General features: G+C 40.0%; 1 protein-coding gene across 1 annotated transcript in view; it reads right to left on the reverse strand.

The window, feature by feature from the left end:
• SGIP1 (SH3GL interacting endocytic adaptor 1) overlaps positions 1 to 21,535 on the reverse strand; it is a 106,904-nt gene that overhangs the window by 34,845 nt on the left and 50,524 nt on the right. Inside the window, exons 8-13 of the mRNA XM_060277462.1 lie at positions 10,639 to 10,663; positions 9,765 to 9,816; positions 9,257 to 9,342; positions 7,827 to 7,919; positions 6,551 to 6,625; positions 3,563 to 4,018 (exon numbers count right to left, since the gene is read on the reverse strand). Of these exons, the coding sequence (XP_060133445.1) occupies positions 3,563 to 4,018; positions 6,551 to 6,625; positions 7,827 to 7,919; positions 9,257 to 9,342; positions 9,765 to 9,816; positions 10,639 to 10,663 (787 nt within the window). The remainder of the gene's footprint in view (positions 1 to 3,562; positions 4,019 to 6,550; positions 6,626 to 7,826; positions 7,920 to 9,256; positions 9,343 to 9,764; positions 9,817 to 10,638; positions 10,664 to 21,535) is intronic.

The following is a 21,535-nucleotide window of genomic DNA, read 5'->3' on the forward strand; positions in this document are numbered from 1 at the left end:
AGCTAAGAACACTAGAATGGTGAAAAGACTGATGTTACAACGACTTGGAATAAAATGCAGATATTTAAGAAATTGAAAAATAATCTCTCTTCCAAAGTGTATAATGGTTTTTTCATATCATCATTGATGACTACTGAACAAAAAAGGAGGTTAAACTACAAAATGGAAGATTATTTAAATGGCAGTTTAATAGTTATTGATACGTATCAAAACACAGTTCAGCAATTCCATAGCAACTTACTATGCCAAAATAGGATAAATGTTTTCTAAACTTAAGAGTAGGATATAACAATAGAAAATGACTAAGAGCCCAGGTTACCTTCAGTGGCATCTAAGCTACAACAGTGTTGCTCCTTTGCACCTGCTTGGAAACATCAAAAGTCTGCTGTCACAGGAGGAATTCCTGCTGTGTCTTCTTCCCATTCTAGCATTATTCTTCCTGGAAGTTGGAATAATAGTAGCATGGGAAGGACTCACAGCACGGACTCCTTGTACATACTGTGAACATATGACAGATGTTACTGAGTGACACAAGAAGGAGCTATGCTGCAGTAGCTCTCATGCTGCTAAAGGTAGCAAACAACACCCCTTCTTTATTGGGTCATTCTGGTGTGTGACATTTTGTACATGTCCCTCCTTCCTCCCAAGATTAAAATGGCAGGTATTTGTGAATGGTAAAAGGCAAAGCCGTATCCCAAATAGAAAAAGGAAGGGGAATACATTCCATATTCAACAGACCACCAATTCCTAAGTCATTCAGTCCTTTAAAAGTGAAACAAGATATTTTACATCCAAGTTGTGTATGGGTTGGTTTTTATCATATCAGCATTACAGTGTTGATCGTAAGCACTGACTGCATTACATGCTTCATGCAGTCAATGGAACACGCACACAAAACACACAGCTATCAGAAGATGACTGATGGAGCCTTAAAAATATAGGGCTAGATGATTATGTAATGATGCTGCATTTGCTAAGCATGCCCTAAACGCTTCCTTGCTTAACGTAAATTCTTGGAAAAGCCTTGGCCGTTTAAAATATTTTGTATTTATTGGTGCATGTAAAATTCCATGGTGCCAAGTACCAAGTTCTGTGCACTCAAACCACTATTTCCCCTCCTCGTTAAAACAACATAAAACCCCAATTATGCTAAAGATGCACCACACAAATACCGGTATTAATCCCAGATTACTGAAAAACAAATTATGGCAGCATGTGTGATCCAGTCTCAGAGAGCTACCAGATTTGTGTCCTATGAAACTTCAGTGAAACAGATGGAAGTTTTGTAAGAACTCATCTGTCACCTTGGTGATCAACTAAAAGAGGACCTCTTACTACATGAACAACATTAGAGTTTTACATCTAGATGTTAAAAAACGAAACCTTTATAACGCCTTGTAACAAAATCAGCTGATATCTTAAAATAAATACGGTAATCTTTTTCCATTTCAGCACCAGACCTAGGTAGGTTTCAATGTTTTCTACATCCATGGCATTTCATAGCAAGAATAAATTCAATTAAAATTCATTTAGTTTGCTAATCTTGAATCTGTAAACCATGGAAAAGACTCTACTTTGAAACTAAAGTCCAATCAAGTTGCCGTTTTGGTGATAATTAAAACCTTTCTTATGAGTTATTAAGTGAATCTGATCAGCTTCCTGTTTGAGCTCTACTAAAGAGTTAAGAAAAGAGGTGGCATAAATCCTCATACTTGCCCTGTATTGGGTCTCATTATTCTTAGTGGGCCTTGCATCTGCCTAAAATATGCAGAATATTAAAGACAGGCTGTCCACACTTGGAAATATACAGACGAGCTCTAGTGAGAGCGCACACAGAGAAAGCTCTCCCACTTTCAGCAACTTGTCTGAGTACCTAACTTAAGAAGCATGCACTCATTAAAACTCCCCCAAACCAGAACTACATCACATAGGTTTTTAAGTTAGGTAGGGAATGAGCCCTGGGAAAGAAATGAGTGTATGTATGCATGCATGCCTAAATCATTCTAGGTATCCTTTTCTCCTTATGTGGATTTATGAAAAGTTCTCTGCCTAAGGCAGGCTTCCTCAAACTCGGCCCTTCAGATGTTTTGAGACTACAATTCCCACCATCCCTGACCACTGGTCCTGCTAGCTAGGATTCATGGGAGTTGTAGGCCAAAAACATCTGGAGGGCCAAGGTTGAGGAAGCCTGGCCTAAGGGCTACCAAATTACCTCTCTTGTCCCCAATGGCTCTCAGAGAGCTGCATGCACAGTAGACAATGCAAAGACTATCGTTCACACTTGCATATCTTCTGAGTTACTTATGCAATTCTATTCATATCTCCCCAGAAGTAAATCATCTCAAGTACAATGGAATTTACTTTCAGGCAAGTTTGTATAGGACTGCAGCCCTAAGGTGTGTGGGAGGATGTGCAGCATGTTTGCTAGATAGTCACAGACAGGGGATTCCATGATGTCATATCCTCTAAACCTTTGTGGTAGGAAGGGGGAAAATAGAACCCTTAACCTCTACTTCTTCCTGTCACTATGAAATCTTTTTTCCTACCTGCAATGGGGGAAGACATAACAACAATATCAAACTATAGTTCCCAGGATTCTTTGGAGGAATCCATCTGCCTTGAATCTGCATTAATTGTATTGTGTGGCTACGACCTTTACAAAATGTTGAATTTGCTGTTGAGATGCTTTAACATTTCTTTGATAGAAAATTCCAGATTAACTTTATGGTTTTTAATCTGTAGCGAAGAACAGGAGAAGAGCCTCGTGGATCAGGCCAATGGCCCATCTAGTCCAGTCCTAAACCCAGGACCTGAGCACATCAGCACTCTTCTGACTTGTGTTCTTAAACAACTAGTTTTCAGATGCATCCTGCCTCCAACAGTGGAGGCCGAATACAGATATCATGGCCAGTAGCTGTAGATAGCTCCATGAATTGGCAGAATAAATGCCTGCTACGCAAGCACAAGATCCTTCCTAGTTGTGGTACAGTATTTCCATCATATTGTTCATAGATTGCACCCAGCTCTAAATTGGAAGGGTAAGAAGAAAGCCTATTAAAAGCTTCACTGGTTTTCTGAGGAAGGTCAAGAAGATTCTGTAGTTCCTTAGCAAAAGGAGTATCTTTGATCATCACTTCCTCTTGGAGAAAAACGAGGAGCTGCCCTTTCCTTGAGGGGCAGAAGCTAAGCATGGTTGTACATTGGTAGAAGACAGAGTTTTAACTAGTTGCTTTGTAGCTTAGGAAGTTTTATAAATTCACCTTAAACTCTTAAGGTAATAGCTTTTCTAACTATGTCTGGTACTAAAGACATAACGCTCTCCTGTAAACACCAGACATTCAGCAATGGCAGGGAAAGAACACACAGTATCAAGGGTTCAAGGTTAAATTGGACCACGAGAGCACAGAATAAAAAGAAAATAAAAGAAGCCACGGGGCACAGTACAATCAAACAATGACTGATGCTTAAAAGCCAACCAACTAAGAGTAGCTAAAAAGGTTTTGTGTTCACACGGCAGCATTCATGGCCACATTGAAGCACACTCAAAGCTGTTTAGACATACCACTGGTGCTTCCTGTGCCACCGCCAGAGCTGGGTCCGGGTGACGACACCACTGTTCTGTAGGTAGGTGGTGGAGGGGGAGGTGGCGTTGCTCTCTGTCCCACCCCAAAATCTTTAGGAGATGCTGCTGGTGCTAAGTTATCATCTTTAACGTGGGTCTGCTCAGAAACTTTCTTCTGAACCTCTTCTAAATTGAGTGGAGATGGAACACTGCGAGAGGTTTCAGCCTCTGGAGGCTCATCTGGGGTTTCTGATGCCACAGGTGGGGACACCACCTTTTCCCGTGAAGTCACCTCTGAAGTTACGTTTTCCGGGGACTGATCAGAAAAACTGATCCACTTATCCTCCGCGTCAGCAGCAACAGACTTGGGGGATAATACTGGGCCAAAAATGGTATCCAAGTCATTGATTGATGGTAGTTTGTCACTTTTGACCTCTGTTGCTGTCTGGTCATTTCCTGTGGTCAAAGTAGTTGATTTTAAACTTTAACATCAACTTGTACAGCAGCTAAGTTGTACTAATGTTCTACGTAAGTATGGGGCTTTTAAAATCAGCTACATTCTAGCACAGACATTTTCATAACGTATTTTAAGGTGCTACTAGGAACACAATTCATGTGCACAAATATATACATAATAGGGTATGATATATAAATACACAAACACACACACACACAAATATTAAAGTGTGTTCCATGTTGACCTGCATGTAAATATGCTGTCTACTACGTATCTTGTTCATACAAATATACCCAAATGGAGCTATTTTTATCTAGGAAAATTGCTTGCTAGGGAAAACCCACAGAGTGCCTTTATTAGGAACAAAATGGTAAAGTAACTTGAAATTCAAGCATGATGACTTGCATGTAGATAAGCATATTTGTGCTGTGCAGTATACACTGTGGGATCATCTTAGCATGACCAATGATAATATAGATGATCAAAGGGCTCTATTCTTGAGTTGAACAATCATTATCATCTATAATTTCTGGGCAAATGGAGCGCCTTCTTAATGGAAAGGAAACCAATTTGGCATTTCCCCCTCTCCTCCAGGGCTGGAAGGCAATTTGTAGAAGAAGAAAAAAGCTATATGAAGGATATATAAAGAGTGTATTATAAGCTTTGTTGCATTTAGGAGCATCTGAAAATTACCACTCTTTTTCTAAAAGCACTAGGTATGATCTAGAAACTTCCACTTCTCTTCTATGCCTTAAAGTATGCATTCTGTCCTGTGATTAGGTGCTCACCGGATCCTATAAAAAAAAGTTAAGTGAACTAAAGTCCCACTGAAGTCAGTAGGCATTTCAGAATGCTTTTTTTCTGGATTGCATCCAGTGGTTACAGTTTTGTCATTCTAACCCCATACTATGCACACATAATGAGAATGCTTGTGTGAACATAGAGATGCATTTTTTCCATAGAATATCCATTCTTTCCATTGCCCTAGAACCACTGAATGAGCAGCTTGTCATGGTTTATGCATATGACTGTCCAGTCATCTCTTTAGTCCACAAATGCTGCATGCGGCTTTGATTCTGCAAAACTGTCTGTTGAATCTTTATCTGTAAATTCAATCTAAAAGGAGTATGGGAAAATTACATTTCATGTCATATTGTCTTGTAGAAAACTTTATTTTACCAATTAATGTAACGTTTGCTGGTAGGGAAAAAAAATCCTATTTTCTTTTTGGCTCTGTTCATGATTCGCATAAAATGCACAGTAAGTTAACCTGGGGAATAAATGATCACACATGGATGTGCATTTCATTTGCGTTATATTCACCCAGCATAGATACAGGGCTGGAGGTTGGGAATTGCAGTGTTTATATGAATAAAACAGCAATGAACAGAGGACACAATTTGTAATTCAAAAGTTATAGACAGTTGAAGCGATATACCCTTAAAACATCAAGTCTGCAAGTATTGTTGTACAAGGTAATGTTTATGTTGCATACTGTGCTAATCTTTTTAGAAGCCATCTTTGTGTTTTCTCATTTAAGCAAAGCAATTCATGCTCAAATTCACAAGTCAGTTAATACAGCTAACGATGTTCACTTGCAACATGAATTATATGCTGGTAAGCTCCTTATTTCTTGTCTCTGAGTAACACAATCACTTGGATCCCGAGTATCCTTTCAAGAGTTCACATTCAGAGAACAGGGTTTTCCACCTCTCACTTTCCTCTGCAGCCTCCTATGTCCCAAAAATATAATTCTGGAGAATGGAGGAGGTATGAGAACCATGTGGGCTGCTGATGGAGGGGGAGGGGAGATAAACCATTCCTGCCCTTGCACGACTTGGATCCTAAGTTGTTTCTCTGTTTGTGCCAAAGGTAGGAGTGGATTTATCTCACCTTGCACGAACAGAGCAACAACTTAGGACCCAAGTCGTGAAGAAACATGATGTCAAGAAACATTCCTATATCATTTTAACTACATTAACTCATAGTTCTGTATGAAGACCATACTGCTAAGATATAACCTTTATTATTCTGGATTACATCTAGGCCTAAGTGTGCTGAGATTCATGACGAGCTCACTCAAGTTCCTCCGACTTTTCTTCTTACCCAAACTAGGTATAACACAAATTATATGTATTGCCAAATTGTTAATACAATATGTTACTACCATAGCTATACTTTTGTGGGAAACGTGTTCAATATCTGAATACAACACAGACAGCAGAAATCATTTAACAATCTCTAAAGGGTTTAGAAAAAAAGATTATCCACTACTTAGGCTTGTACTTCTTTTTTTGCTGAAGAAAGAAAATCTGCTATGGTATCTGAAGGCAGATGAAAATATTAAATGCCTGGATATCACATATGCATAAAATGCATCTAATTAGATGATTGTTATTAGGAAATGATTAAAAGGTTTCATATTCTGTTCACATTACAAATTATAATTTGCACTGAATAGAAACACAGTTACTTTGCAGTAAAGCAGAGATCTTACACATCTAAAAGTCATTTATGCTGAACATACTTACCTACTCCAACTGTTAAAGGAGAACCAGTGCGGGGAGGTGTAGCTGGAATATTCTTAGGTGGAAGAGGTGGAGGTGCTGTGAGCCAAATGGAAGAATTTTAAGTTAAGAATGAACAACATTCGTTCAATAAATAAATAAATATAAACTCACAGTCATATCTAGAGATTCAACCTGACAGTAAGAGCTGTTCGGCAGTGGAATTTGCTACCAAGGAGTGTGGTGGAGTCTCCTTCTTTGGAGGTCTTTAAGCAGAGGCTTGGCAGGCATATGTCAAGAATGCTTTGATGGTGTTTCCTGCTCGGCAGGGGGTTGGACTGGATGGCCCTTGTGGTCTCTTCCAACTCTATGATTCCATGATTCTAACCAAATGATGGCTGAGATCCAAAGTCTGTTCCACAAGTGGAAGCCTAATTTTTGCCAATTCCCTCCTCTAGCTGCAGCCACTACATTTCATGCCATGCTGTCCAGGAGGGTCCCTGAAACCTCAGAAGCAGCCTTCTGGTCTGACTGCAATGGAAGGACCAAGACCCGTTGTGTGAATGGAATTCTGATTGCGTTTCTCTGTATCCGCTACAGTCACAGGGTTGGGAAGCACAATTGTATTGGGGAGGTAAATTCAAGTAAACTTCACATGACTGTGTGTAAGGGTACATGTGCACTTCTCCATCCCCAGCTTCTACCTATTGCTGCAGGTGGCCCTTGAGAGCAAAAAGTGTTGCTCATCCCTGTAGGAGAAGATAGGTTTTTAAAAAATCCCTCTTCTCCCCCGATCACCATTATGAGTTGGCAGCACATGCCGCAGAGTCTCAGCACCAGGAATCACCTGCCTTTTGTTGTGGTTGATATTTTATGAGATGACAACTTTCTTGTTTTCGGTCTCCAGAGTGAACTATATGTTTTAAAATGAATGTTGTTAACTTTTATTCTGCTTTTCCACATCCACAAATCCAATTTTTGGTTCTTATTAGGAGCTTGTGTATTTATGGCATGCTGCACTGGTTGCTAGGTGACTTGTCTTTCGGATAGGAAGGAGTCAGGTTTAGCTTTGCAAATTGAGACGAGGCTTTTCTCCCCAGGGACTCCGAATCGTCTCTTTGCCTTTTCTGAAAGCTGGGTTTCCAATGCATAATTCAACTAATATCTCTTTGCTTCCATGACAGTATAATGAGCAATAACCCTCAACATTGCCACTTCCATCTCACGTTTCAGTGTTTTGTAGTGAAAAACAAAATGAAAAAGCCCAACAATTTTTCAAATAGGAGATGCCTCAACTTACTTCCAGATGGAAAAGGTCGTGATGAATTCGGTGATTCTACACTTGGACTTGCTGGCTGCACAGAACCCCAGACCTCAGTGTGATCTAAGGGAGCTGAAGTCACAGACATATAACATGATGCATACAAATCTAGAAGTAACATGAGAACTTAATTCCAAACAGAGCTTCTCTTTAGCAGCATCAGTTGAATCTAACACTGAACTGTAGGAGTGACTTGATAGATTACGGCAGGAGGAAAATGAGAAGAGAATGTAACGAGAATATGAACTTTTTGGAAATAAACTGTTAATAACCATTTTTCAAAATGAATTTCAGTGCTGGGAAATGCATATACCACCAAATCCGTGAATACCATTCCGAGTGTCTTTCTGCCCTGGATGTGCGCGTGCACACACACACACACACACACACACACACAGAGAGAGAGAGAGAGAGAGAGAGATATCAATGGCCTCCTGGTGCCTCTAGCCAAGGAGGAAATTAACTGCTTCTCTGGTATCAGGATTTCTGCCAATAAAAGTAACATGTCATGTGCAAAACACAAAAGCTTTACAGTGACACCTAAATTACCACGACCATTCCCTTAACTCAGTGCTGGGTTAGAATCAACACAACAACAGATTTTCATGCAGGTCTGTCCATTCAGATTAATGAGTGAGGACAGGAAGTATTTGGCCACGTTCTCACTTTGGATGGCCTGATCCCATGTTTTTCTCGGTCACATGTAATAGGAATCAGCAACCCAGCTTGCTCTTGATTGGGAAAGGCTAGGAAGCACTGGTGGAAAGTAACAAGTGAACTGCAAGGGGTGTTAGTTGAAACCTACACTTATGCTAGGGACAAGATACCCTTAGCGCCAACTACCCCACAGGGCAGAAAAGCAAACACTGGACAAATATTAGTTGCTTCTTGTCTGGGAATTAACATCATGTGGTTGCCTAGAAATTGCTAAACACTTCCTTCTTCTTTTTAACTTGTGGCAGATTTCACCAAATGCACACATACATACCATGTTTCCCCCAAAATAAGAAACTGTCTTATATTTATTTTTCCTCAAGAAGACACACTATGGCTTATTCTCAGGGGATGTCTTATTTTTTAATTACGCGCCTAGCCTTGCCTCTTCCTTGGCGCCCTCCAGAACTGCACCTATCACTATGTCTTATTTTCAGGGTATGGCTTATATTGCGCAAATGGTTAGAAATCCTGCTATGGCTTATTTTATGGGTATGTCTTATTTTCGGGAAAACAGGGTACTCACAGACTCATTTGTGTTCACAAACAGTTTATATTTATGTGATTCACTGAGTTTGTAGCCCACCCCTCTTCAGAGAACTTGGGCATATGAAATAAAGATGTAAAACAAATTAAACAAAACATCATGTCAGACATAGAAAGGTACATTGATAAAGTTAACTGGCAACACCTACCTTCTAACTTCTCTTCTTCAAATGCAGACTCCAGAGGTGGACCAAATAGTGGCGCTAGTACTGCAGGATCTTCCGGGGCTTTTTTGCTGCAGCACAACACAGATGCTGAATGATAATTACACGCAAGGATCTTTTATTCAGCAGAGGTGACAGGCAGAGCTGGTTTTTGTTTGTTTGTTTGTTTTTACAGTAGGGGTGGGGAACCATTTTCAGTTCAAGGCAGCGTTTCCTCAAAGGAAAGCAGTTGAGGGCCACATCGCAGTGGTGGGCAGGGCCAGAGGCAAAATGTAGGTAGAGCAATTGATGTGACTTATCTTTGTTCAGTAGGCTGCATTCCATGCAGAGGGAAAAGGGACTGCCTTTTCCTATAATGATGTGTGCACAGGCTTGACAGATAGGACTTGGTAAGCCAGAACAAGAACATGTACATCATTTGGGTAGAAAGATTCCACACCATCCATGGCTTGAATGAGGTTTTTTTAAAATATAGTTTAACATTTATACTAACCTTAGAAGCTCTGGAGTAGGTGTTGAACGCCTGGGCCTTGCTATCTCTTCACCTGGCACATAAGACACCATTTTAAGGTAATTTTCTCATAGTGTCTTCTAGAAAACTTGTTCACATAACTATTTGATAATGTCAGCACCACCACAGCGTTCCTTCCGCTAGTCCATTTCTCACTAGTTTTAGTACTTATATAGTACTAGGTCCAAGCTTAACTACCGGTATGTTGTCCCTTTCCAGAATAATTTGAACCAGTTTTCATAGTTCATGTCAATGTGACCCTGCATGCCTTTCCAGCTTCAAATTGCTCCCCTCACATTACTCATGCTGGGTGTCTCTTAATAGAATATAACTTGCTAAAAATATTATTCATTTGCTACCTTAAAAACATATAATGCATTTGTTGTGAGATAATAAACTGGCTCTATGATTTGCCATTAACCTATTTTCATGTGGCCCAATTTTATGGAAAAGCTTTAGAAAATCCCATTTCAGCCATGCCCTTCATCGTTCCAGATTACGAACATCTTGTAATTTTAGGCACTGTTGGTTTGTGCATTCAGCCAATTGCAAACACCCCATATGCCTTTTCATTTAAAATGCGTCATCTCGTATTGAGGATGTCAGAGTCTGTTAATTTTACATTATAAATTCATGCATAATTTAATACTAGTGCATGGAATAATGTCCTCATAACACTTTGAGGACTATCCCATTAACAATATATAGACTTTAGTCTCTTAAAAATTAGTTGTTGCAATGATTCTAGAGTTTGAAAATTAAGGTGTAAAATTATGTAATCCTGAGGATTCTAAATATATCCACCTTCCTGAGATATATTGTGTCCCAACAAAATTCAATAAATAGATATACTTACTAGATAAATTCCTTTTAATTGTACCCTACAATTAAAAACAAAAACTACAGTTTAGGACTATAGGATTATATTTTTAGACACGTGCAATAAATGGCAGCTTACCTTAGTTGAAAAGAAAGAAAACAGAATTAGGCATTAACACTGCTATAATAAAATATACATTGACCTGGATTCACATTCTTCATTTTGGAGGTTTGTACCCCAGTGGATTCATTCACACACATACAAATACCAGATATAGGCAAATAGAATATTTGATTAGCTGCTACAAATCACTGCTTGAGAATTTCAGGTTTTTGAATCAAGACAAGCAAACGAAAAGTGATCATACATTCTGGAATTGCAACGATGTGCCAAACAAATCCAAAGAGCTTGACAAGTCATTTATTTACCGTTCTGGAACTTCTTAATGCACTCATACATATAGTCTCACACACTTGATCACCAGCTTTGGACTGAAACATGTTTCCAAGCAGGCTTTAATATTCCAGAAGATAAAGAAACAATTGGTGGGGACAGGGGGAAGGAGATAAAACTTCTGAAACTAGGAGGAAGGTGGGAAACAATGTCTGAATATGCAAAAGGTATCAGAACAGCTTTCAACAGTATTTGCCATAGCAACAGGGAAGATATGGCAAATTTACTGTCAGTCACTAATCCTCATATTTCTGCCACCATCATCCATCCATCCATCCTTCTCACACACAATGTTCCTGCAAAATGCATGTATTGTCAAAGAAAACAGTTTTTCAAGGCAATTCTTGCAAAAACTTCTCCTTTCAAATCACGCTTTGTGCAATATTTCTCCACGAAGAATACTTCTATGCTACAGGAAGAGACAGTAACACCAAAGTTCAAGGAAGATAGTTATTAAGGACAACAAAATTATTGTCTGCCCTGTAGGCAGAAGTCTGGTGAAAGAGAATTGGTTCCTAGCCAAACACGTCACTAGTTGATTCTTGCCAAGATTTCCATTCTGTAGTCAGTCCTCAGAAACATATTCTAATGGATATGCTAGGCATATTATCAGCATATGATATATCTGATGTTAATATATGCCAATTAAATAATGTTCCATCATATTCTCTCTTCCGAAGCCAATAGTAAGCTACTTTTTGCACGTTTTTGTTAAATAGGCACCGTATCACATCAAGAGAATACATTGCAGGAAGTATATGGATGTATTCTTATTCTGGAATAGCAAGTGTGAAAAAAATATGGTCAGAACCTCAAAAACAAAAGGGGGAAAAATCAACCAGGGAAGTTAATCTTGGCAATAGCTCAATTCAGTTTGGTTGCTTCCTTGCTCTATGCAGAATTTGGTTTGAATTTTTTCTGAACAATCATAAGAGTTGGCAGACTGCTTTATTCAAAATGAAATAATCAAAAAATTATCAACTTCTCCAAGAAGGACAGTTTCTGTGTAGGACAGTTTCAAGAGTGGCACCACTGAGACTTAAATAAAACCTTAAAGAATTCCTAAGCAATATTTGATTTATTTAATAAAATTTAGAAACTGCTTGTTGTTGTTTTTTAAAAAAAGACACCTCAAAGTGGTTTACAAAAAGATAAACAATAAAATCAAGAAAGTTCACAACCCTACTTTAAAACATACACAAGTTTAAATACTAAAACAGATTAAAATTACATCAGCTTTCTCAGCATCTGGGAGTAGGTTTGTCTAAACAGGAATGTTTTTAGCAGGCACTGAAAAGAGTACAGTGAAGACACCTGCTTGATCACAATAGGCAGGGAGTTCCAAAGAGGAGGTGCTGCCACACAAAACAATTGATTTTTTATTTTATACAAATGTGGAATAGGTATTATGTGGAATCTGTAGTAGTGCCAGTATGGTTCCATTCAGTATTTCTATGAAAGAACAAGGCTGCTACAGATAGCCACACACCCCCTGAAAGAACAGTAATTTTCACCCAATTACTTTTAAGTCAGATTAATTTGCTGTACTTGCAGTTCACAAAACTAATTTAAATTAAACCCAGATGACAAGCACTCCCGGTCATTCCTGCTACTGATTTAAGGCGAAAAGTCATGCAACGTCTTACCGGGCTGCGCCTCTGTTATCAGCAAAAAAGGAAGAGAGAAAGGTACCGAGTCAGAGAGTGACAGATCAATAATAAAAAAAGGACTTTGGATGATGAGATCTTCCTCTAGCTTCACAAATTAAGTAAACAATTTCCCCAGATTCCCCCTGTCTCACCAAGATCCCAAAGTTATCTGATGTCCTTTTAATGAGTAAGCTATATAGATGTCTGCAGAAATTTTGGAAACAAATGGTTAACTTTGAGGCTCCTTGAGGCCTATGCAGCAATACCAAAGGGGCTGCCCAGTTTAGATAGGATGGAACCTAGAATGGCAGCCTGCACATGGCACTCCAAATTCTGGAACTGACCATAGCTGCCAAGTTATCCCTTTTTTAAAGGGATTTTCCCTTATGCTGAATAGGCTTCCTCGTGAGAAAAGGGAAATCTTGGCAGCTATGGAACTGACCAAGGGGGAAAGGGTTAAATACTCCCTCAACTCAGAGCTGCTGAGGGGCTCTTTGTCACTGCTCTTAAGTTTTTAAAACAAAAAAGATTATCCAATCACAGATCTACCTTGTTGCTTGTAGTCTGACCCCTTGATGCCCCATAAACCTAACTAAAGGAAGACATGCCATAGGTATGGAAGGGTGAGACATCGATTGTTAAGAAGCCTAGCAAATTTTAATCTGCCCTCAAGGTCCCCTTCTCATATCTCTCTAGTAAATCCTTGTTAAAAAATAAATTGGCAAATTAGAGTTCTACTGTGTTGGCTTATTTGCAGCAAGAAATTAGTAGAGAAATACAGACAAACAGGCACACGCGTCATCAGTTTTCCGAATAAAGATCACATTAATTCTTATAAATACAGGAAACGCTGCGGCATACAAAAGTACACAAGTTGCAAAGAGAGATTAGGCAAGCTATCCTTCTTAGTTCCCCCATACCAAAATGGGTAATTTATGACTGCTCAAATAAAGGAATATAGGTGAGACACTTGTTGAACATGAGTGCATAAATGTTCAAAAATGTTATTGGCTATTGATTTAGATGAGATTATATAGTCATACCTCAGGTTGCGAACATGATCCATGCGGGAAGTGCATTCGCAACACGCAGCGCCGCGTCTGCGCATGCACGTGACGCGATTAGGCGCTTCTCCGCACGCACATGATGTCATTCTGTGTTTCTGCGCATGCACGAGCACAGGAACCTGGAAGTAACCCGTTCCGGTACTTCTGGGTTCAGCGCGGAGCGCAACCCGAAAACACATAACTTGCAGCATTCGCAACCCGAGGTATGACTGTAAAAACAACACAGCTGAAGATGCAGAAGGATCAGTTTGGAATCATATTGCAATGCAAATCAAACTAATCATGAAATGCCAAGTAATTGATAGCATTTATGCTCTTTTACGTGTGTGTTGTCTTCACCGCTTAGATACTTTGTTTACTGGTGGTATGTTATCCTCTAAAATAAATAAATATAACTGAAGCAGCAGTGCTCTCTGGAGAGATTTGGGCTATTTTTGGCTATAGCTTGGATACTACCTGCGCAGGGCTTCAGCTCATGATCTCACACAGTTTCAGTAACTTCAGTGGAACAATGCCAATACACACTAGCCAAGAATTTGTCAACGCATATTTTCCTTTCATTCTTTCCAGTAAGCAACTGCTTGCGACTTCTACTTATCTGTGACATTTAAGGCTGGGGAAAGGAATCTGCAAATATCTAGTATGCCACTAATTTAGCCTCAGATTCTATCAACATTTCTTTTTAAGTTTTGGTCTCAGCCCACCAAGCGGGCACGATTTTCCTGACTACTTTATATTTGTACAAAAGCAGACCATGGATCTGATCCAGTGGCAGAGTGGCCCCACTTCACTGCCTGAGACAAAACAGGAATGTGTCCTGCCATGCCACCCTCCTGCCACCCCACAAAATCCTTCCTTACTTGGGTTGTGTGGTAGCACCTGAGAAGCAGTGGTGAGCTCTGGCAGGATCTTGCAAAACACATGAGATCTAGCCAGAAACTGCCACTGGTGCTTCTCTGTTAGTGGGGGAGCCTCCTCATGGGTGAGCCAGCCCTGATCTGATCCTACAGATCATCATATGAAGGAGCTGAGACTGTGCACATATAGCCTTTTAAACAAAGCTAAGATTCACTGATCAGCTGCTGGCCAAGGGGACTGAATCCTGTTCTTACTGCCAAACAGCCTATCAGCAGATTTCAGCTTTGTTTAGAGGGCTACATGCCCTCAACTGCAACTGTTGTATCAGGAAGGGGTAGCTGAGTGGAAGCCTGTTTACACACGCATACAGTAGCTAGTTGAACTGCGGAAAGTGTGCACATTATTGCAGGAAATAGTTCATCATGATGAGTCCACAGATAACAAGATGAAAGTGCCTGTCATGCTATTCTCACCCCACCCCTCTCCACGCCAGTGCAATTGTGCTTTTGCTCTAACTTCCACCACAAAGCAGAATAAACCAAACAGGTCTAATTCTCATAAGTACACAACATGTATTCCTTGGCAGGATGGGTACAGATGTCATAAGCCAAATGAAAGAAAACTACTATTGATGTAAAAGCTTACACATGAATTTAGTGGTGGAGGTGCTAGCCTCCTTTTTATGTCTCCAAAATTTAAGGAAGGTGTCAAATTAGCATATCAATATAGCAAAGTCCTGGTTGAACCAGACTGTACAGCAGTCTTCATGTTGTCTAAAAAAACTTGGAGAAATTAATGCAGTGAAATGAAAGAAAATCCAGCACTGGATCTTCAGCTGAAGAGTTGTATACAAATTTAGTAAATAATAATGATGCTGATAGGCCACAAAATACTATGGCTGAATGATTTTATGAACAGTAAAAAAAACCAAAGGTAGAGTTACAGAGGTTCATACTTGTGGAAAGTCCACATTTATTCCAGCATCGTTAGGATTTAAAGCTTCATACCATTACATATATTTATGTGCAATGTGAATTGAATGGGATTAGCCACCACTCATAAAGAAAGCCAAATGGAAAACTACCAGTTCTTGTAAATAATAAGATGTTGCATTTTATATTCATGGTTTTATAGACTGTTTTTAAAAAGATAAATAAAGTGAATACTTGCTAAGGCAAATAATTCATTAAAATGATAGATACAAAGAAAGAAAACGGGATAGATACATTTCTTACCGGACTTTTCCTCTATAGAATGCATTAACAAATGGAGAAAAGGGAGGGAGAATAAGCATTTTCTAAATCACAAGCATTTATGCATACAATATCACTCTCCATGAAATGGCATATCCCAGTCTCTTGTCCATGCAGGTCTGCTCAGTAGTAAAACTGGATTTATTTCCATGAAACTTACTTATAGGAAAGTATGCTTAGGATTGCATTACTGTATAAGCAAACTAACAAATTCTGAAATGCCTAAAAGGTTATTATATACAAAGTAGAGTAAATACTCATACAGAAGTGTAAACCAATAATGTAAGTGCAATCTGATCCCAGCTTATGCATAATCACTCAGAAATACGTTCCACTGAGATAAATGACACTTACCCCCCCCCCAAATAAGAGTTCATACAATTGCAGTCTTACATTGTAAATGCCCAGTTACACATTGCTGGTACACCAAATAAAGAGAAACTATATTTTCAAACCCCACAATGAATTTTCCATTAAAATATGTATACGGCAGTAAACAGTATCCTGATGGACTTTAAAAAGCTGTACCCTTCCAAAAAAGTGTGGACTTGTTTTTATTCTCTCCACAACAGGCATTTGCAACAATTTTGGCTTCTTACTTTTGTGAGAAGCTATTTGACTTGAAAACAAACTTTCAATGTTGTATTATTGTTATGATGGTGATGTTACAGGTGCTTTGTATACAGCCAAATACTGCTACATTCTTCTGGCAGTTATCTTGAGACATCATTCTGGTAGTTATCTTGAGAACAGAAGTAGTCAGGAAAATGCCAATCATTATCCTGGCTTCCATTATCAGATTTACTTTAGCTAATAAGGATAATAAAATAAACCATTTCCAGAAAATAGGGATGATAGATGTGATCCACTAAGTAACTGAAGATACATGCATTCTCTTCTGCCTAAGCAGGCTAGTACTATCACCCCCACCCTATTTAAATGAGTAGAAAACTTGTGGGTTATACGTTTAGAATAATGAGCTTCCTTTTGTAATCTAATAAGAGAGCCTATTGCAACTCAACAGAAGGCTCTGAGTAGTTCCTCCATCAAATACTACAGAAGAAACCTCTCACTAAGCCTCAATTTCAATCAAATACTATTTGTTTGCCATCTACTTAAGGAATGGAATAAAGCAAGATTCACAAGACAGGCTCTTGTGAAAAAAACAAATTCTTACTGTGGATGGACTGCTGTTCTCAGAGGGTGCCGGAGGTTATTTGGGAGGGGGGGTACCTCCTCTGCAGCTACCAAGCAGAGAAAAAATATGGCCTTTCCATACTCTCCGGAACAAGACTGGAAGTGATTGGGGAGCTGACTAAACAAATAAATATCCCTCAAAACCCTCCTTTACCTGGACCACCCTGACCTGGGAAAAGGTCACATAAGAAAAACCTCCTCGTCTGGATGTCCCCCAGTTTAGGAGCTGACACAATAAATGAACAGGCACCTACAACAGCTCCACTGCTTTCTTGGGGAGGCAATGCAGCTTGTTTGCCAGCCTATGGACAAGCTTGCCCTTAGTTGGGCTTACCCACTCTGTCTTCAAAACGCTGGGCAGGTGCAGTGCCTAAGAAGGACCCCATGGCCATGGCTAAGGGGAGCAGCTGCCCCTCTAGATCAAGTAAACCAATAAAAATACTTAACTGAGGTTCTGCCCCCCCCCCCAGCATGAAGCCTGCCCCTGCTAACATAAATCCTGGCTACACCCATGGAGGACCCTGTGGGAAGGCGATTCTTGCTCCCTTCTGGGTGGCTTTTGCGCCATGAAAACTTCCAAAGGAAACAGCAGGGTACACTGCTTTCTGTCTTACTCCAAAACTCTTTCCCCCTTTGCCACTTCCTGTATTTGGGTATGCCTCATATAGCTGAAGGCCTGGCTAGGAATGAACCCCAGGGTCAATGGGAACATGCTGGCTTAGCTTTGCACAGTGGCAGTATCGTAGCCAATAAAGGGAATGTGTTGGCTTGCTTCTTTGGGGGGGGGGGTTGCCTCTCCCCCACCAAGGGGAGGAGATGCCTCTTTGGAACCCATGGGCTGCAGGCTTGTGGGAAGTACAAGAAGAGCTCTGGAAGAGCTTGTAGAGGAGGAGGTCCCTGAAGCTCCTATTTCTTGTCCTAAGACTGGCCCTGGGACCTGCCCTTCCATCCCCTGCCATAAACCTCAGGAAGAATATTCTCTTTGCTACCTCAATCCTCCAATGTGCTGCTCCATTAAGCATGCATGCTTGCTAAGGCCATGCAAGAAAGTTCTATGAGAAAGAGTTCTGTGATGGGTTCCACACACAGCCACATACCCTGTGGGTCAGGGATGCAGAAGCAGTGCCCCATGGTAGATCATGTGGAGCACCCAGCCTCCTGCCCACCATCCATCACCATCAAGAGATTCTGGTACACACCCACCCAACTCAGATCGCTACCCTCACCCTTGGAGCCACAACCCCACTGCCAAGCCTAGGAGGAGGGGATACCTGGAGGCAGCGACCAAAGGAATAAAAGGATTTCTACCACCTCCCACCCCAAAGGAAGCAGGAACCATTTCGGCTCTTAGGAGCTCCAACCAAGCACCACCTGGAGATTTGGCAGGTAAAGCCAGTCATGGAAGTCCCTCCTATATAAGGAAACTAATTTGGTTCTGCTTTCCAGCTCTAGAGCAGGGGCCTCCCTGAAGGTACTTAACACCTTATGAGATCCTGGAATACAGTATGCAATTCATATTCCAAAGAGGTTTGGTTTATTTCTGATAACAACTTCTCATTTGTCTCTTACTTGGACTCCTGGTTGTCCTTCTTATTTTATTTATTTTGAGACACTGCAATATCCAACAAATGCTACTTGCTCCCAAGTGCCTCACTCCTATTTTATGCCTCGGTATTTGAGCAGATGGCCACTGGCTAAAGCAGGTTACAGGGCAGAGCAAAGCACTGCTAAGTATATTAGCTTAATTGACATGGAGGAAGAAGTAACTATACAGTATGTGTGTGTGTGTACACACACACACACACACCAAGAAAAAATAGAAAAAGAAATGTCTTCTTGGTGAAGGTGAACCCTCCCTGCTGCTTGTCTTGTGCCTCACTACTCCATCCACTTTTCCTCTTTCCTGGCTCCAGTGCTAGAAGTGACTCAGGAGCAGATAAAAGTGCCAAGAGAAATTAACTGCGGAGATGTAAGTTACAGGGAAAGACCATCCCACCCCTAGCTTTATTTTGTGAACAGGGGCAGGCACATGAAAAGAACATAGGTGCTACTGTCACATATAATTGAATAATGCAATTTATCTGGGGGTGGGGCATACCAACACTGTGCTGGTAGTCTAGAGTCTGCCATGATGATGCCCCCGCCATGCTTGTTCTACCTTGTTAGAATACCTGTGAGGATCTAGGCTAAGGAGAATCAGATGAAATGGATGTAAGGTCAGGCTAACATGGCTTTGCTGAATAAAAAGGTCAAACAGAAGGTATTCTAGACCTAGAGAACAGCATGATAGGACACAGATTGGAAGAAAGGAACCCAAAAGAGGGTGCAAGAGGGACAGTGAAACCCTACACAAAAGTGAAACTTGTTTTTGAACTGGCAACAGCAGGTCCTGATGACCTGGGCAATCAGGTACAGCAGAAACATTAATTGAGTAACTAAAGTAAGTGCCCCACACCATCGTCTTTGCTCCTACCTCATCTCTACTTAGCTAATGGAAATCCTCAAGCACACAGTCCTCTGCCTCTTTTAAAAGCTTAAAGGAGCAGAGTAGTCAGCCATGACCTCTAAATATCACCCTAGGTGCCTTATGGATGAAATATAAAGACTTTATGAGGATGCTGGCATTTACCCTTTAGCCAAGAATAGGATGTGGAAAACAAATATATAATGCTTTCACACACTAGATGGAACCCAACTATTGTGAACCAAGTGTTGTGTTAGAAAACAAGGCATCACTTCTATTGATCAAACAGAGTACAGTCTTTTGAATTAAACACACCAAGTATCTTGGTACTTAATTTACTGCTTTTAAATATAACAGCATGAAGTGCTGCTGTCTTAGAAAAGAATGTAAAGCAATCAAATTTGCTTGGTATATATTCTGTCCTTATAAAAATAGTGTAGTTATAGAGCAATTTAGTTCAGTTATTCTTATTAGCATCCTGCTCTCCATAAAGAGCATTACCGCTTTACTTGCCAAGCTTCCTTAAGACTGTAGTGTACGTACAACATCAGTAGATCAGGAAGCTGCATTTTCTGCAGTGCAACAAAGCCATCATTCTGATTTACTGTTCCCACATCTTCCACAGCCCAGGAAATGAGTGTCACAAATCAACTCTTGAACCTGGCTTCCATATACAACAATATAATGCACTGTTGTCTTGCCTCCAAGCCCAGCTGCAACAGCCTGGTGACTGCATAATGACTGCAAAGCTCACTTACTAGACTAAAGACCAATCGCCACAGCACATAAGCAAAGAACAGAAGGCAGTAGCAAATTTTAAAACAACATAAATGTGATCCCAGCAGTATTGTTAAAACATGTTATGTGGTTTTAGTTTAGTACAACTTCAGGGTTGTTGTTTTTTTGCTTTGGTTTACAGGGTAGAGACCAACAAATAAATAAACAAACGTTGACATTGACACCTGCTTCCTATTATGTAGCTAGTTCCATATTATTAAAACTTAAGTAACAGATGAAAATGCAATTGCTGAAAGTCAATCAACATTGGAAAACTTTGATTGTAAATTAAAAACAGCTAATGATAATTCATTTTGTTCTATTGTAAATTGAAAAGCTTTTAAGCAATTATGTACCCACAGAACACTATTACTTAGAACAGCAATTAATTATAGATATAAGTTAGTATTAGCAGTGACAAGGGATCAGTTAGGGGCATTCTACAGTTTTTCTGTTGCAAGGATATATTCTGTCATGGCTTTCTCCCAAGAATGTAAGGAATAGTACTTCTGTGAGGGTACTGAAAAGTCCTGAAGCACTGTTCGCCTCACATAACTATAAAACCCTGGGTTTCTTGCAAGAGAGAAAATGGGATATTTGCAATTTATGTATGAATTAGTAGCATGTAAGTAAGTCTTACATTTACGTTTTGTTTGTGCACCCTCTGACAGCAGTCTACCCTTGATTTTTAGAACAATGGTAGACTGGATAGAAAACAAAACTAAGGATTTAGAAGTGATCCAAGAGTATTATCTCTAGCATTTCTTGTCACTAAAGCAGCACCACATTTTCCAAAAATAAGTTGATCCTTGCAGCACTCTCAACCGAAGTGGGTTTTCCCTAGCAAGCTACAAAATTCAGCCTTCTGCAGATGCTGTATGTTCAGCAGCACCTCCGGTGACCAGGTTATACAAAAGCTTTGAGATAAAGTATTGCAATGTATTTATCAGTTTGTGTATGGGATAAATCTGTTTTACTCAACAATGCCAGGCCCCTGGCCCTCAATGCAAGATCATTTATCAAAACAAGAAAACCTGTTTTAGCAGGAAAAGATAACCCATCCTCTTCCCCCCCCTCCAAAAACATGCTCTCTAAATTGAACAAAATTATATAGATTTGATTCAGCTGTCATATATGCTTGTCCTCACTTTAGATTAAAATTTCCAGATGATAGAAGCAGAGGTAGCTAATCTGACATCCTCTAGATGCTGTTAG

The sequence above is a fragment of the Zootoca vivipara genome, chromosome 7 (assembly GCF_963506605.1).
Source record: "Zootoca vivipara chromosome 7, rZooViv1.1, whole genome shotgun sequence".
In the NCBI taxonomy this organism is placed as follows: Eukaryota; Metazoa; Chordata; class Lepidosauria; order Squamata; family Lacertidae; genus Zootoca; species Zootoca vivipara.